This window comes from Pimephales promelas, chromosome 24, assembly GCF_988280905.1.
Source record: "Pimephales promelas chromosome 24, fPimPro1.hap1.1, whole genome shotgun sequence".
Taxonomy (NCBI): domain Eukaryota; kingdom Metazoa; phylum Chordata; class Actinopteri; order Cypriniformes; family Leuciscidae; genus Pimephales; species Pimephales promelas.
The window spans coordinates 4506339-4525828 of record NC_142792.1 but is presented as its reverse complement, the minus strand read 5'-3'; the positions used below and the strand labels follow the sequence as shown (position 1 = coordinate 4525828).

Here is a 19490-nt window from a genome sequence, read left to right as displayed (position 1 = left end):
TCGGGCATGCTGTTAAAACTGCAGCCCTCCATCCATGAGGCCTTTCCTGCCGTTTCCGCTTTCAGTCGGAGAGCCCCACAATTTCACACTCGACTGGAGTCCGCGGACCAAAATACACACTTAATGTTCATACTGCCGCGCCGCGTTCTCTCGCGTTGGTAAAGAAAACAGGAGAGGGGAATGATGGGATGTGCTGGACTCCACACTTTATGATTAGAGTGCGGGAGGGGAGGTCGAATGAGCTCGGAGTGAAGAGGTCACTGCTCAGGAACAATTCAACGCAGGAAAAACAAGGAGAGCGATATAATAGGATGCTGAGCGATGGGAGGCTGCCACATACAGCTCGGGACAGCAGTCGGGATCCAACGACTCGGAGCGCTACGTGCAGCAAATGGACATGGCTGGATCTCATGATTTCTGGGGCATATTTCACAACAAAAAATTTCTTTCTAAAAAGGGATACTCCACTTTTTTTGGGGAAATAGCCTCATTTTACAACTCCCTCAGAGTTAAACAGTTGAGTTGTACCGTTTTCGAATCCATTTCTGATATTTAGACGAATATTAATGACCAGACAGTTTCAAGTCCCATTGACTTTCATAGTAGGAAAAAACATATACTATGGAAGTCAATGGGATTAGAAACTGTCTGGTTACTAATATTCGTCTAAATATCAGAAACTCGTCTGAATGGATTCGAAAACGGTAAAACCCAACTATTTAACTCTGAGGGAGATAAAAAAAAAAGTGGAGTATCCCTTTAACAATCCTCAAAATATGAGTCATTTCATTTCTGCAAACTATAATTCTTATTTCTCTTTTTGATTGTGGTGTGAAATGCGACTTTCATGAGAATTTGTGTGGCCTTTTGGAAGCAAATAGAAATGGAAAGGGGGAAAAGAAAGATGTCGACGAGAGGAAGAAGCGACGGGGTGAGACAGGAAGTGGTTTAGTGGTGGGGATGTGCATCGCCCATGTTCTAGCGGCAGACAGCGGAGAGGAATGCAGAGATCACAGCAAACAAGAATAACCTGAATAATAAAACAGCCACAGACACAGAGCTGCGGGAAAGCTGGTGTACGTGCAACACTGCAAACTCCATCATTAGAGGGATAGTTCAACCAAAAATTAACATTCGCTCATCACTTGTCGTTCCAGAGCCGTATGACTGTTTTTCTTCCATTGAATACATATGGAGAATCTTTGAATAATGTACAGGTCACTCTTTCCATGCAATTACAATAAATGGAGACTGAAGCTTTCATGCTTCAAAAAGGACAAAAAAAAAACACTATGAAAGCACCATAAAGTAGTCCATATGAACTCATATTCCAAATCTTCAGAAGCCATATGAAGCCAAAACTGAAGTCATTATTCAAAATAAAATAAAAATAAAAACTAAAATAAGAGAATTTTGAGGAAATGTGCTTTTAAAAAAGCTACAAATTTTATAGTGCGCTTATATCATTTGTGACGCTTAAAATTTCCAGAAATCTTTTTTTTTTTTTTTTTTTAAATTCCACGAAAGGAAAAAATGTCATACAGGTTTGGAAGGACATAAGGGTCAGTAAACGACAACCACATTTTCATTTCTTTTACACTGACGTAAAGGCCATTGGAGAGCTAAAATACCAGAATGTGCAAAAGGAATAAAGAAAGAAAAAAGGGATAAAAAACAAAAAAAAAACCTGAACAACAGAGCAGAGTTGAAGACAGAAAGAGAAATGAGCAGTTGCTCTCCGGGAGGGGCCGTTCCCTCACATTTAGAATCCTCCATTTATCTTCTTGTCTCACACACACACACACACACACGACTGACAGTGTTGTGGGTCCAGCATGTCTGTTCTCATCGCTACAGCTCCTCTGGGATTGTGTGGATGGCTGTGGAATCAGTCTGTCTCTATCAAGCCTGACTAAGCACCTTATCCAATAGTACAATCTAAAGGAAGTTTCTTCTAATGCTGTCTGGGATCCACACCGACCTCTTTAATCCACACCTGACACATTATACAGGATTACTGCGTTAGAATGCCAAGCCACCATCTGAATGAATTGCATTATGAATGTGAAATCGCTCAAGATGTCAGCTGGACGCCCACCTCTGAGCTGTTTGTTTGCTCGTACAGTACAAAAACCTGTAACATGACTTTCATTTACAAACGTAATCATTCAAAAACACCAAAGATGTGCAAATATATAACAGGAAAAAAAACGCGGTACGCTTGAATATTGGAAGGGTTTCCTCACAGTTCTCCAGATTTAGGATTGAGTTCAAGACTACAATATTTACACCGCAAACCCAAACTTCTGTTCACAAATATACAACCAGATTACACAAATCTCAAAGTATGTTTGCAAGATGACATTGTAGTTAAACGGTCATCAACAGAGTAAATGATGTTGTAGACGGTGGTTGTCTAAAAGAACACAACACATTATGTATCGAGTCCAAGATTAAAACATTTTGCTCTCTAGATATGGTTCGCCTCACTGCTGCAATGTAAATCAGTGTAATTTCTCAGTGTAACTCATTAGAAAAACTCATCAAAAGTGCAACTTCTTTCAACGCTGCCATTAATAAAACACAAACACAAGCGCTCACCTCGCGATCGGACAGATCTCCCTGCAGTAGGCTGACTTTCTCCTTCAGCTCTTTCAGCTCTTTCTTGTTGCTCTCCAGTTCTTCGCTCTTCTCTCTCTCGTCTCTATCCCTCTGTTCCTTCAGACGCTCGATAATGCGCTCCTACAAACAAGAGAGGACATGTTAAATGAGTGATTTAGAAGCAGAGGAAAAAATTAATAATTTACTCAACCTCATGTTGCTACAAACCCATGTTATACAGTATTTACTAATAGTTTTAGGTGATATATTCACATTAAATAATAATCCATTAGCACAAAAATATAATTATTACTACATACTAAACAATCCTGGGTGGTTTGAACCCAAATTTGGGTAAAATATCCGGGACAAACCCAAATGTTGGGTTAAAAATGTCATTTCAAATTTTAAACTTTCATTTTCAACTGTACATTTTTAATTGCATTTTTAACCCAACATTTGGGTTTGTCCATATTTTACCCAAATTTGGGTTCAAACAACCCAGAATTTTTTAGAGTGTATATTATTATTAATTATTTAAATTATTCCAGTTATTGTTGTTTAAAAGTATAATTTAAAGTTATTATAATAAATAAAAATCAACAAACATGAATCTGGTGCAATAAACTATTGTTATAATTATTATTGTTACACTCTAAAAAAAATGCTGGGTTGTTTTAACCCAATTTTGGGTCAAATATGGACAAACTCAAACATTGGGTTAAAGCAACCCAGCATTTTTTAGAGTGTAACAATAATAATTATAACAATAGTTTATTGCAACAGATTCATGTTTGTTGATTTTTATTATAATAACTTTAAATTATACTTTTTAACAACAATAACTGGAATAATTTAAATAATTAATAATAATATACACTCTAAAAAATGCTGGGTTGTTTGAACCCAATGTTTGAGTTTGTCCATATTTGACCCAAAATTGGGTTAAAACAACCCAGCATTTTTAGAGTGTAACAATAATAATTAGTTAAATTATTCCAGTTATTGTTGTTAAAAAGTATAATTTAAAGTTAAAACTAGTAAACATTATAATGAATAAAAATCAACAAACACGAATCTGGTGCAATAAACTATTGTTATAATTATTATTGTTACACTCTAAAAAATGCTGGGTTGTTTAACCCAATTTTGGGTCTCATTCAAACTCAAACATTGGGTTAAAAATGTAATTTAAAAATGTATCCCAATGGCTGGGTTTGTCCATATTTGACCCAAAATTGGGTTAAAACAACCCAGCATTTTTAGAGTATATAATGAATTATATTAAAACTAACTTCTTTCAAACAAATAAACTGTGCCTTTAAGCTTTCACTTCACTGGTTGGATATCTCTATTATGGACACTATAATAATATAATTTTTTTCTTTTAAAAGATTAAAGAAAAAAAAAGTGGCACAAAGAAAGAGGAAATGATTTTTTGGTTATGTGCATTCAGTTTGTGTAAGGGATGTAATATTTACCCAAAAACAAGAGTGGGCCAACACCTGTCAAACTTTAGACAGAGCAGACACACCAATTCCTTAATTCCCAACTTAAGCGTAACTCTGCACGGCTAGTGGAACATATTTGAATGAACACATCCATTAATCTCACACATGTGTCAACTTTGGCCAGGTGTTGGAGGATTTGGCCAAGTCTTCTTTCAGAAAATGGAAGAAACTTTAGTAGAAATGAGTCAGATCTGATGTGAACGGCTACTATGCTGTACAGTGCGCACTTTAATAACGCAGCACCTTTAATAATCCTGAGAGAGGAAAAAGAGACACACAGAGCAATAACGCGAGACAATAAGAGGTCTGAGGAAAGAGTGTTTTGGCGCAGCCTCGCGTTCGCAGTCGATGGCCTGTGAAAGAGGACGGCTGGAATCATGGAGAGCATCAGCCTCCAGCACTTTCACACCCGCGCCGGCCAAAACTCACACACCGAGCGGCCGAACCGGACAATCATAATACAGGCCCGCGCTGCATTTCTCACCGCAGAGGCTGTATTTCACTCTCCCGAGCCGGCGTTCCTGGCCGATCCTCGCTGAGATGTGACATTAAGCATGACCGCTCATCGCCGTGCCAGCTAATGCTCGGGATCGTACGGCATCCGAGGCGTGTGAAATGGAAAACTGAGTGTGTGTGTGTGCGAGTCGGGAAGGACAGAAGCGGTCTGAGTGGCGCAAAAGTGTATACGTGTCCACTGAACGAGCCCTTTTCAATATGCAGATGGCTGACAAAGTTGATTTCCGCCCCGCGGCTGGGAGGGAGCAAACCTCGGCGCGTGAGGGTATGCGAGCGAGATGAAGCGGGGAAACGCAGAACAGCAGATCGCCGCCAAACTGCGGACACATAAGACAACGCTAATAACCCCCGGGTTTAATTCATTCATATTCATGAGGTGGAGCTCGGGGAGTGGGAGTGGGGGGATATGTCGATTGAGAGAACCGCGTCATCTGGATGTCCGTGACCTGAAACGTTCAGAGAGAACTACGAGAAGGTGCTGGCGAAGACAATCGCACACGCGATGTGAGTTGATGAGAAGTGACGGGGATTGACCCGTGGATCCGTGCGCTTGCTGGGAGGTCAATCGTAGTGTGAGAATGACTGAGGCCTTACATAAGGGTGTGTGACAGAGCAATCTTCACCGCTGTCACACACACAGCTTCTGCAGTACAGTATATATTACCTGTGAACTCGTGTCCTTCACTCGAGACATAACACACGCTACTACCATTCAGAGTAGTTAATCATAATAGTAACAAACTAAATGCAATATTAAAATAATTTACACATATCAAAAATGACTTAATATTAATTATTGATTGTAGTTACAAAATACTTTGACAAGAAAATACTAATACTAGTATAAATAAAATAAAAAAATAACTCAATTTAATATTTATATGATTATACATTGATTTTAAAATGTGTAATTAATTGTAATAATAATAATAAACTTAACATTTATAAATGTACTAAGAATATTAATCATACGTTCATTTTAAATAATACAATTAATAATAATTCTATGCATTCATATTAAATAAGAACAATAATACTAATAATAATAATAACATGTACTGATTTATTACTTTTTTATTTTTTATTATGATTTACTATATATTAGTCCTATATTTAATATAAATGTAATATATAATATGTACTAATGATATTAAATTAAACATCAATATGAACTATTAATTGTAGTAAGAAAATACTATTACTATTAACACAAACAACCAACATAATGTAATATTTATATAATATTTACTATTATTAAATCATTAATCCATATTAAACATCATGATTTGTAATAATAATAAAACTTAACATAACATTTATAAATGCACTAATAATATTAGACTATACATTCATATTAAATAATACAATTAATAATAATAACAATTATATCTTACTGTAAAATGTATATATTTACTAATGGTATTAGATTATGCATTCATAATAAATAAGAACATTAATAATAATAATAACATACATTAATTACATGTATTATTTATATATTTATCATTTATTTTTTTATTATGATTTATTATTTTTTAATATAAATGTAATATATAATATTAACTAATGATATTAAATTAAACATCGATATTAATTGTAGTAAGAAAACACTATTACTATTAAAAAATTAATTCATATTAAACATTATGAATTGTAATAATAATAATAATAACTTAATGTACTATTTACAGCACTATAACTATTTTTGGTCGGACCCTTCACTTGCTGTAATGCTCTAAAAACTGACTATGGATGACAGTTCTTTAGTTCCAGTTAATGCAAAAAATCTGTCCCACCAATCCAACTGGGTGGGCAGTTGCTTCAAACACTACATGGGCGAGAATCATGGCAAACAAAATGTTGGTATCGTAACAACCCTAAACCTGATTGATGGATTCAGGTGTCTGTAAATGAATGTGTGTGTGTGTGTGTGTGTCCACCTTCTCAGCCAGGGCCTCCTCCAGCGTGGTGAGCGCCGTGTCCGTGTTTGAAGTGTCGGCCTGCAGGGACTTGACGCGCTCCTTTAGACTGGTCATCTGCTTCTCCTTATCCTTCAGCTGCTCCTGCAGGTTCTCAATCTGCACAAAGAGAGAGAGAGACAGTTTTACGACATCGAACTCGTCCAGATGAAGACATATCTATTAAAGCACAATAAACAACATTTACTCACACTTAAGCTCAGAGTAGACTAAGTGAAGCCATTTTTCATTTTATTTTCAGCACTTCCACTTACAGCATTCCACATGTAACATTAGGAACGGGGGGGGAGGGATGGATCGGTTAAAAACAATCTATTTTTTTTTCTTCCCACTGTTCAGCTGGAAATAAATAATGACCTCATTAGAAGCATATTCAGAACTAATTCTCTTCATAAACTTTCCTTATCTGCGTGCGCGGCTGGCGTGTGCGTGACGCCGCCGCCGCTGATGAACGACACGGGAGAGATGGGCATTTCCACGTTTCGCTCCATTCATCATGTCCCGACAGCTCAATGAAAAGACTGACTGTTCCTGTCCACCGTTTCACATTCAATTAAACGCTGACGGATTTGATAAATAGTTGCCGTTTTTGTTTCTTTTAGCTGCTTTGAAACAACCTGCCGTTGATAGAGCGGCTCTCTGTGCAAACACATTTTATCAGCAGGCCTACCTCCAGTGTTTAGATTAAAAGTTCTCGGGCTGAACAAGATGAAGAGAAAATGTATGGCGTTTGATATGAACGTAATTGTTTTAAGACGTATAACCAAATATTCTGAAAGGTTGAAGTTTTGTTGCTATGGCAGCAGCCTCACAGCCAATGAGAATGAGAGTTATATCACAAAATATAACAAACATGAAGCAACAAATTTTACATTCAAATATCTTATTAATACATAAAGAATGTAATCAATTGCTAATATTATTATAAAAATATTTGCATTCATTTTAATTAAATAACACATACATGCATGCATACAAATATATGTTAAATATTGTATTGGTTATCTTTAATGTAATGTGACCATTAACTATAATCAGAGAACTGTGAACTTAATTTTACTTATTATTATTATTATTAACTTAATTTTTTTACTTTGGCCTTATTAACTTAAAATCCTCAGGGTGTACTTCAAATAAATATATAAGGTCAAAAAGACAAATGCCTTCCAAAGACCAAAGTAACACAATAATTATTAATTAGATATGCAATGTTGCAATGTTGAGAAAACACTCCTTAAAAGTGAAATGATTTCTGTAAATCCAGTGATCAACTACTGTGAGTGTGTGTGGCAGTTTTTAGTGGCTGGTGTGTGTGTGTGTGTGTGTCTGTGTGCAACTCCACAAATCTGGAAGACCTTCTGAATGTATACAAGTAGGCTTTTTTTTTTACAAAGGACCATTTAAAAGATAAAAAAGAAGTAGTAGTAGCGAGAATCAATGAATTATGAATAGTTTATTGCCATTGTGAAAATAACATGTAAACATGTAATTAATAAAAAGTAACTTTAGTCTGTTGAACTGTATTATAAAAAATAATTACAAGTACATAATCCAGATTTTATTTATACATCATTTGTAATCAGTTACTACCCAGTGTGTGCATGTATGTAATTATTAACACATAACTTTTGTAGGTAATATTACTATAAACCAAACAAAATGAGCATAGCAAGGACCATCTCTTATATATTTTCTCCTTTTGTATTTTGTATTCACGCCACTTCTTGTCTTGAAGTGTCTTGCGATTTAGAAGCAGAGCCATTTTTTATTCAGTTCCCGGTAAGGAGCGAGAGAAAACTGCGAAACTGTTTTTCAAACCAGACCACTGAGAGAGATAAAGCTGTGTCGACTTATGAATTTAATTAAAAGGGTGAATGTTTTGGCAAAAGCGATTACAAGGATAACAAATGTAGGCAGAGGGAAAAGTGAGAAGAAACCCTATAATGAATTTGCCCTGGTTCAAAAAAAAAACAAAAAAACTACAGTTGTTGCTCGAATAATAAAAAGTTCGGCAGGGTGTGTTGTTTTAAATAATTTCAGACATGTTTGGACAGATGTCGAGGTTAGTCTCAGTTTTTTTTTTAAAAAATCGCTTGTGCTGATTGGTCTCGATTTGTAAAGTCAGATTTTTTGGTGAAGACATATAAACATGTGCACAAGGAGAAGTGTGTGCACATGCATGTCCATTACGCACAATTAAACATCTCCAGCCCCTCATTAATCAAACACACACTTGACAGCTCCACCTGTCCGACGAACCCATCACACACACACTCCTCCCTTTGATATAGTCTGCGGTCGCCCATGAAAAACAACCTGATTACGCTCCTCTGCCACATTACCCAGAGTCTCGGGTTACCCCGCTATATGCTCATGAATATTTCGTAGCGCTCTTACTATGCATGTGCAGAGTCATATGATAACTGCAATTATATATGCATGTGCAGAGTCATATGATAACGGCAATTATATTTAGGAAAACAATCAGAGCATTGAGTAGAAAACTGCAATCCTGTCTCAGGCTAATGGAGGAAAAATGCCTTCATCTTCCTCACGGACGAGGCGGACATACAGATCTAGATTACGGGGGATCCATGTCAAGCCAAATGATGATTACATTCAAATAGCAGCCTATTAAAGGAGAGAAAGCCTGTTTTGGGATTCTGGGAGCAGGTTTAATCCGGAATTTGAACTAAAACGGAGAGTGTATGTACTGTATGTATGGACAAACACACTCTCACACGCTTCTCTGCCTCGTTTCTGGTTTCATCCGAGAGTGTGTGAGCGGATAAGAGACGAGACAAAAAGAGCAGCCTCCTGTCACAGAGATATAAACGCACGGAGACTTAAAGGGATCTGTGTGTGTGTGTGAGAGAGAGAGAGAGTGAGAGGAAGGGGGTGCCTGAATTATTAAAGAGTGTTTTGTTTCACTTAGTGATCCGCTGCTTGTCAGTGTGGTGTGAGCTCTGGAAACAGACAGAGAGGCACACGACACACACCAAGACAACATGCGCGGGCACACACACACACACGCACAGAGTGAAAAGATTTGAGCGTTTACAGCGGGTTGCATCAGAATTGTATGCAATGTGCAAGCCGAACAAAACAACATGTCAAACCCACAGAGCGGAGCGACGGGAGGGAGATCTATTCTGAGGACTTACAGCAGATGGGTACTAAGAAGTGACTATGTATAAGAGAAAAAGTGTTTGCAATATGTTGCTTAAAGGGATAGTTCACTTTGAAATTAATTTTTGGTATGTTTTAGCTTATCTCAAGTGCATCCAAGATGTAGGTGTCTTTGTTTCCACAGTAGTTTCAATTTTGATATGTTTAGGTCAAACCGTTCTTGTCTGTCAGTCATGTAATGGAGGTCTATGGTCACCACCTCAAAGAGCATGCACAGAGAAGTCCAAATGAAACATGATTTAATGACTCATAAATGTAAGTACACATTGATGGCCTAAGACACGAAACGAGCGTTTTTTGTGAGAAAACGAACAGTATTTATATTGTTTTTACCTCTTGTAAACACAAAAAAAGCACCCGTGCCCTCAGATCACTTGGACGTGGCTGTGCTTATAAGAGGTAAAAACGATATAAATACTGTTCGTTTTCTCACACAAACCGCTCGTTTCGTGTCTTAGGCCATCAATGTGTACTTACATTTACGAGTCATTGAATCATGTTTAATTTGGTCTTCTCTATGCATGCTCTTTGAGGTGGTGACCATAGACCTCCATTATATGACTGACAGACACAAACGGTTTGAACTAAAAATATCAAAATTGAAACTATTGCGGAAACAAAGACACCACCATCTTGGATGCCCTTAAGGTAAGCTAAAACATATCAAAAATTAATTTCAAAGTGATAATTTAATTTATTTATTTGAAAAAATAAATAAGTAGCCAATTTGCATTGGGGTCTTGATCCACCTGTCAGGATCTATTTTGCAACACAACGCGTGAATGTCATTGTATGAGAGGTTTTCTGAAACGGAATGGGTGGCGTTGAACACACACGCTGCTCAGTAATGCAAATGTGTGTCAGGAGTTTGGCACCTGAATGGGTGAGACCTGACAGGTAAGTGGCATGACGCCAGTCTTTGTGTCTACAAACTCCCACACACAGAAATAGATTTCCCATAATTTTTCAAAGTCATCAAAATTCATATTCCAGCTTCGTTCACCATATGTTATTAACTAGTCGCTGTGCCAGGTTTGAGCCGACTACACTCTACAACACTACAAAATACTTGAGTCAAATATGGACAAACCCAGCCATTCGGTTACATTTTTAACCCCAACGTTTGGGTTTGACCATATATGACCCATATTTGACCCAACGTTGGGTTAAAACAACCCAGCATTTTTAGAGTGTAGTTATGAATCACATGACTTCAATACAAAGTGACAGTTGGGGAAAAATTCCAGTGTGTAACTGCGCCTCATTAGCTTTATATAGTAAATCGCAGCGGACACATATATTTGGAATAATGCAACAGTTTAAGGTGGTCAAAGATTTACTGGTTGCAGCTGAAGCTCTTTAATGGGCATGGATTTAGAGACGTACAGTCATTTATCTGAGAGAGTTTCACTGTTGGAAGTTTCGAAATGCTTCCCTTTATATCTACAAATTTCAAAGCTAAAACCAAAGTTACAAAAATGCCATACAATAACTGTGAAGTTTATAGCAATTACTGCAATAGCAATGTTTAAAGCAATTTTTCTAGACATGAACAATGCCATTGAAAAGTTTCTGGACATTAAGATTTGATTGAAGGTTAGATTTTTCACTGCTTCCACACAAATATTGAAGATGATGATGATGATCAGCATTAGATGATTTCTTAAGGATCTTGTGACACTGAAGACTGGAATAAAGAGTCTGGAAATTCAGCTGTAACATCACAGGAATAATTACATTTTAAAATATAATCTACTAGAAAATGGTCATGTTAATGTTTTACTGTGTTTTTCATCAAATAAATATAGCATTGGTGAGCATGACAGACTTTTTAAAACTGTTTTATTTGCATTTTTATAATGTGTTAAACAAACATGTTATTAAAAGCACTTTGAAATGGAAAAGTCTGAGAAACAGGGTGAGTAAAAGGAGAAGTGAGGAGGAAGTGTCGATTAATTACAAACTTCTGTGGAATTTTTTTCCCCAATTAAGTGGAAAGCAGAGAGGATATTTCTCTCACTCTCTATCAGACTGTTAGGGACTTAAGACTCTCACCCTTTTGATGTGGGTTTTCTCATTATCTTAACACAAGGCACTTATTAGCATGTGCCCTCTTAAAGCTCCATTCTCTCTGTCTGTCTCTCTCTCTCTCTCTCTCTCTCTCTCTCTACTGAGGGATGGTAACAAACAATGTAAAAGGCTCTTTCTCAGCAAGATCACAACTCGGTCCCGACACGCTCTGTTTAAGAGGCTTTCGTTGTGGTGCTAAGCCTGTTAGCCTTCTTCAACCCCTTAGCCGTCGAAAAAAGGGGAGGGGGAGAAAGCACACAAACGTTCTGCGTTCTGAACCAGACTTTAAAAGTGTAGCAAATTGGACGTTCTTCATCCACAGGGGCGTTTCAGGGGTTAGTGAATGTGCAGGGTTTACACCAAACTGTCTGTGAATGTGCATAGGGACATCCTTCGATGAAATACTGGAATATGATACACTCGATAATACATGTTGAAACCTTACTTGTGCAGTGAGTCAATGTTAATGAAGTAAAACTCTCAATATTAGTGGAGCGGAAACAAAAAAAATAAATGCCCCACTACACTTAGTCTCTGCCAATTGAAAAAAAAAAAAATTGATTTTGGCTTTTTGGCTTGCAATGCAAACGTTTGGGGTTGAAATATTTTTTAAATGATTTTGAAAGACACTTTACATAAAGCCTTTATCAGAGAGGTATTAATAAAGCGCATTGTATATTTTCAGAAATAATGGTAAACAAAGTAAAATGCATTATAATACTTAAAGATTCATTGTTAAATCTAAGTGTGTTTCTAATGCATTGGTGTATTCAATGAATAGATCAGTATTATAACTGTGGTTACAATTATTAATGAGACCATACATTGCATTAAAAATACAATAATAATGCTTATAAAGGCTTAAAGCAAATAAAGGCATGCACAAAAAATCTGCATTAAAAACTGTAACATTGTGAAATATTAATATCTTTCTATATAATCTATACTCTGCAGCCATTACTTTAAGTCTTCAGTGTCACATGATACTTAATATGCTGACTCACTTTGATCACTGCAATGCATTCTTACTGAATAAAAGTATTAATTTCTTCCAAAAAAGGAAATGAATACATTTGAGCACAAACTTTTGAACGGTAGTACAGACACTGATGACAGTTTTATGTCGTCAAGGTGTCAAGTGTGTTCAAATGTTAGCGGGCTGAATGCTTTTTCTAGGAGAAACACAGTTGCTGGATTAGCTGAAGTTTGTGAGGTTCATGACATGTTTCATGTTTCTTAATAAAAGCGTTTTGCAAGAACCTCGATGTCCTGGATTGTGTTTCAAAGGCTGCCAACAAATTCCTTGAGCAACGCTGAATATTGGGTGTTTATTACATCCGAATGGAGCGAAACTCTGACCACAAAGTCAACAAACAGGTTTGGTTTCTTTGGTATCGTCTGCAGACCAGGATTTATGAGCAATTATTTCATTCGTTTTCAAAATAAGATGTGATATGCTGATAGTCCAAAGCCTATTTTTGTATTAATTGCAATCCTAAATGGATTTAATAATGATAAAAATCTCCAGACATGGAAACTTTATGGTAAAAAACACATCCCAGAAGCCCACCCCTAGCGCTGCCCATGTTCATCCACAAGACAAAGTGTCTCTGACGACCCTCTCATGCCAAAGAGAGCTGCTCTCCATCAAAACGCTCGACTCGAGTTTACATACTTGAGCGAGTTTTGCTGAACTGTGTCTTGTATTACGCCCTCCTTGCATTAACAAATGTTATTTTCTGCAGCCTGTCCTGCCGTGAACTTGCGAAAGAATTCCCATCCAAACCGCTGTTTTCAATATTTAGTTCGACCGCTTCCACTGCGGATCTGTCTGCCACCTTATCTGACAGTCGCAAATTAAATTATCGTTATTTTCCAGGCTGTTAAAGGGTAAGTGCTCGGTTAAACACAAAACACCGAATATAAACAAAGAGAGAAAAGAGCGGCCCGAAACTCGGCAGCTCGGCATGCACTCGCTCACATCCGCGCAGGCAAACCGTGCCACTGAGAAGGCAGAGAGAGCGCCGCACATGAACCGGAGCCGCTGGGAAAACAATTACAAAGCCAAACAGCTCCGAGAGGGAGAAAAAATGATGTTCAGACATTAAAGGAGAGCGTGAGGAAAGAGAAACGAGCCAAGGCTAGGCCTCCTCTGAGAAGAAGCAATGCATACATCACAGGACATTGTGTATCTGTTCATTTACACACTTATATACACAGACGCACACAGTCTAGGAAAGCTCATTTTCGTATCCACAAATGTAACAGCGCTATGTGTTGTTTGAATAAAACTAAACTGTGTGGCTTTTTTAGGGGACATATTCGACACTTTTTAGCATTTTATTTTTCCCTAAAGTCTGCTTGTAATGATAGCAAAGGTTTTTAACATCAAAACCAGCTATTTATTTTTTTTTTCCAGTATATTTTCCACTCTCACTAACCTTTCATATCCATGACAAAGCTGTTTTTGCTACTTAAAGGAGTAGTTCACTTTTAAAAACCTTTTGCTGATAATTTACTCACCCCCATGTCATCCAAGATGTCCATGTCTTTCTTTCTTCAGTCGGAAAGAAATTAATGTTTTTGATGAAAACATTCCAGCATTTTTCTCCATATAATGGACTTCAGTGGGAACCAAACGGTTCAAGGTCCAAATGAGAGTTTCAGTGCAAACTGTTCAAAGGACTTTAAACGATTCCAGGCGATGAATAAGGGTCTCATCAAGCGAAACGATCGCTCATTTAATAAATAAATAATAACAAAATTTAAGTTTTATAAGCTCAAATGGTCGCCTTTCTCTGTTCTGTGATGCACGCTTGTGACTCTTCTGTTCGAACTCGTTCATCAAAATGAACTAATCTTTTCCCGAGTCATTTGGTTCATTCAACGAACGAAACGAACGAATTGACTGAATCGTTTAAAGCCCTTTGAACAGTTTGCAGTTTGTATTGAAACTGTCGTTTTTGGTTCCCATTGAAGTCCATTATATGGAGAAAAATGCTGGAATGTTTTCATCAAAAACCTTAATTTCTTTACGACTGAAGAAAGAAAGACATGGACATCTTGGATGACATGGGGGTGAGTAAATTATCAGCAAAAGTTTTTTCAAAAGTGAACTACTCCTTTAATCTCGCAGAATTCCGAATTCATGCAAATTAACTCTGCTATGAAAGGCTAACACTTTACTAGAAAGTGCACACATCATTCATCATTCATCAGGTAATGTAATTCTTATGCAAATGTAGGCGGTCTTACGTTAATGATCTGATGGCAAAATCGTGATTAGTTATGCATCACTTGTTTTCAACTAAAAACCTGAGGAACCGAGGAAGTTTAGACAACATTATAAATGTAAACTATGCAATGATTTTGTCCATGACATGTCACATAGACTGCAAGTAAAAAAAGAAAATTTTAATAAATAAAAGCCAGATATCATGTTACACCCCATTTTTATAGCATCAAATTACTTAATTATTGGAACTTAACAGTTGAACAGTTGAACATAAGTCAACATGATAAGACCTACCTAAAATGAGAGAAAAATCTTCAGAAAAAAATAATAATTTGAAGTATAATCGCATCACATCCCATTCGTTTAGACGACAAGGACAGGGTTTATCAGCTATCCACCAGGGGGACGATCGAAATATTTTGGCTTTACTTTTCAGGACGTGTGCGGTACGTTTGAAACGTCCCCTTTAACAGGACAGAAGGTTTCTAAAAATGTGAAATGATACGCATGTGCTTGTTTTTCCTAGCTGGGTGTAATACTGCTTCCTCTGTACGGTCTGTCGTTTTCTGGTGTTTGACCCGTGCGTTGAATGGTGTCCTGTTGAGCAGCCCCATGCATACCGTCATAGCACTGTCTCAATGTGTTATGGCCATTAGGAACAACTCTGGGGCAATACAGAACGGATCAGGCACTATAATGGAAACTAAATGTTTCTCTTTCTGTGGCTTGGGAGAGCGCTTGGCTTAAAAAAAAAGAAGAAGTTCATTGTGCCCCCGATGACTCTGAGAGGCTTTCAGACTCAAACTGTGAAGAGAAGCAAAGCGGTTGAGGAGAGAATGAAAACAGCCAAAAAAGAGACAGAAACTATTACGAGAAAGATCAGAAAATGATAAGAACTGATCTTTATATTTGAGACACTCATTAAACCCGGTCTTTCTCCCAAAACAGCAAGCACGCAACCATGACTTTATGACTGTAACCTGTTTATAAGTGATCTAAAAAGAGCTTTCTTATTTTAACCGAATTTTTCTCTTTAGAGAGCCGTAATGTCAGTCACAACCATTGCTCTTTAATTGTTTTTAAACTTGAAGCGTGTTTCGTCCGTTTTTATTTTATTTTTGAAAGATTAATTTATCGGCCGTTATAACTGCCGATACAGATAGTTTGGAAAATGCCTAATATGGGCCGATAATTTCGGCCTGCCGATAAATCGGTCTGGCTCTACAGTATACGTATACATTTTTTATCGTATCGGCGTTTCGTCCACACGGATCTGGCGTTTTGGGAGAGTGAAACCGCTATTTTTTGAAACCAGGTCCCAAAGCGGATAAATCTGAAAACGACACCCTTGCGGTTTCGTGTGTACAGCCAATCCATATATTTTGTGAAGCGATGATGTCATCACATCACGTGTCGGCTGCATCACACGGCATCTTCGTCTTCTTCTTCTTGGTTTGTATACACGGCAAGGTTATGCGCATGTTCAAAGTCGTCTTCACCGTGTATAGTGTATCTCTGTGGCAGAATTACAGCGCCCCATACTGGTCTGGCATATATACTACAACGTTTTCAGTCGGTTATAGATATTTCTTGAGACGAAGCCGTGTTTACAGATTTTTTTTAGAACGAGGAAAAAAAATTACAACCTTAAAAGGTCTTCCAGGATTGCTATTATCAGTCAAAAGCCACTTCCTGTAAACTATGAGTGCAATTCAAAGGGGTCCAGCTATTAGCTATTTAAGCAAACATACTTCAGTTGTACTTTATAGCAAATGATCCATGTGCTTCTTTGGGAAACTTAATCGTAAAATAACATATGACACAAGTTACAGCGATTTTAGGAGAATGATTTGCAACATTATCCCTGGAATGTCCATTAGAGAGATGCACAACTTCCTGTTTTCCCAATAAAGGTGAGCTCACTGTGGGTTTCGTGCACTCAGACTATCCCTAAGTCAAGATTAATGAGGCAGCGGACGGGGGGCTTGTTTGTACAGCCTATGATCTCAGCGCAGAAGAACTGAAACTGATAGTCGGATGTGCCTGCGAAGCATTGCCTCATGGGTCACCATGGAAACATCATCTGACAGGCGCAAAGAGCACGGCACGACAAGCTTGAAACGCGTCAGTGATGGCTTTGACTCGTGTGCCGATTTCTGTCAAAGTTTGTATATTGTGGAAAGAAGTTCAAAGCTTGCATCCTAAATACCGACGATGAAAAGCGATGTCGGCGGGAGCGGCGAAAGCTACGGCTTCCTGTATATCTGACGTGCATTTGAGGTAGAAGCAAACAGCTGTTGCATGGATATGAAAGATGCAGAACAGACATATAAACCCTGGCGCCCGCTGTTAGCCTGAGGTTAACGGCCTGTGTGTGTCATTTCTGAGAACAGGAGACTCCGCCGCCATCACAAACACAACTTTTCCCTACTTTTAGAAATCAGAAGGGATATTTGGAGAGGCTGGTTTCGTGCATTTCGCCAGAACTCATTAAACGTGGCCTAACAGTGCCATCTATGTTCAGGGAGAGGAAATGACATGCGTTTGAAGGGCGCGTCGATGTTTACGAATGCTTACGCAAACCGCAATGGTTCTGTTGGGATCCTTGAGAAGGTTTGTGTCAAACAAAGCTTTGCTTGCTTCCAAAAGAATGAAACCATCGAACCTGAATTTTAAGATGCCACGGCCTTTACCTTTTTCTGCAGCACGTTGACCTTGCGTTCCTTGACGTCAAGCATGTCTTTGAGGTCGTGAATTTCTCCGTTGAGCGTTCCCTTCTCCTCGGACATTTCCTGAATCTGCTTGCTCTTTTTATTAAGCGTGGTCTCCTTCTCTTCCAGACGTAGACGGAGAGCATCGACCTGAAATGCACAGATGCAAGATGCATGGACTGACTCTTAACGTACATTAAAGTACTTTTATTCATGACGATGTGCAGGAACACACTAATACTTGGCCAGTCAGGGGACATTAACCGTCAGCTAAACTCTATGAATCACATGCTGGCACTGGTAACACTGGATTATGACAAAAGGTGTGATGATAGACTAAGTACAGAATTAAAAGCACACACAAAGAAGCCATTCATGCCCCAGCAACTTCACAACAGCCCAATAACATGTTTAATACAACAGTGCCCCCTGATGGGCAGGCAGGGAAACTGCAGTAAAAAATGTTTCCCCCCCCCAAAAAAAGACAAGAAAATTTTTTATTTTATTTTATTTGTTTTAATAAAGTTAGTTAATAATATGTATTCTCAGCATGTAAAAAAATTAAATTACTTTAGGGTGATTTTAAAAAAGCTTTTCTATGTTCAGAGTATAATATGTATTTTATCATTTATATTATTGTAGTACAATTATGTGATAAATCTACAGTAGAAGTATGGTATTTTTAGTATTGATTAATTAGTTAATTAACTGGTGTTTGTTGATTCTACACATTTAATGCCTTGTAAAACATTTTTTTAGTTATTTGTGTGATGTACATAGTGTTGCGGAAAGTTACTTTTAAAAGTAATGTGTCTGTATTGTGTTACCCCCTAAAAAAAGTAACCAATTACTTTTTATGGAAAGCACTATGTTATGTTGCTTTTGTGTTACATTTGCTCATCTGGGCTGGGCTTCTTTGTTTTTTTTTTTAATAACAAAAAATTATTTTTTTTTGGGGCAAATGTAAAGGCCTTTTTACACCAAAAGTGAAATTAATAAACCTCAGGCTGAAGGATATGTAAATTCACGGCTGTACAGTAGAGGGCGCCGCTCAAACAAACCTCTCAGCTGTGCTGCCATTCTGCACAGCTGGAGAAGAAAGTTCAACACTCTTACTTTAGCAGTAAAAACATAAAAATAAAACAAAATTATGATTAAATCTAAAGGCATTTTTGCTTATTGGTATGATTAAACTGGATCATCAAAAGTCAGCAGCAAAGCCATTGATTAATAAAGCGTCATTTAACATAAATATTGCAGGTTTGCGCAATATTCTGAGTTTACAGAGTTACTTGCATAAAAAATGCAGATATTTTGTTGTGAATTTAAAAGTAATACATTACTAGTTACTGGGGGGGGGGAGTAATCTGATTACGCAATTAACGATACTTATAATGTGTTACCACAGAACATTGTTGCTGAATGAATTTAAAAAGGTTCTTCCAACTCTTTTTGTACAAATATTAAAATCATTTTTATTTAGATTGATCTGCTTATGAATCATTCAGCCCACTTTGTAATCACGTTTGACAAATTCATTGCAACTCACGCAAAAAAAAATAAAAAATACGAACATAATGGTAGCACAAGAAAAGTTGAAAGAATTTCCATTCAAATGTCTACGTAAAAGCATTTAAAATGCCCTAATCCTGATATCCATTACAGTAGTTATCCTGGT

The 19490-nt window shown here is 37.4% G+C and overlaps 1 protein-coding gene across 15 annotated transcripts in view; it reads right to left on the bottom strand.

Moving 5' to 3' along the window:
- The window catches only part of erc1b (ELKS/RAB6-interacting/CAST family member 1b), a 184032-nt gene that overhangs the window by 134479 nt on the left and 30063 nt on the right, over window positions 1-19490 (bottom strand). For all 15 annotated transcript variants that reach the window (XM_039667657.2, XM_039667650.2, XM_089127191.1 and 12 more), the window contains 3 exons: window positions 17795-17962; window positions 6569-6706; window positions 2602-2742 (listed from right to left, as the gene is read on the bottom strand). In XM_039667657.2, coding sequence (XP_039523591.2) covers window positions 2602-2742; window positions 6569-6706; window positions 17795-17962 — 447 coding nt within the window. The remainder of the gene's footprint in view (window positions 1-2601; window positions 2743-6568; window positions 6707-17794; window positions 17963-19490) is intronic.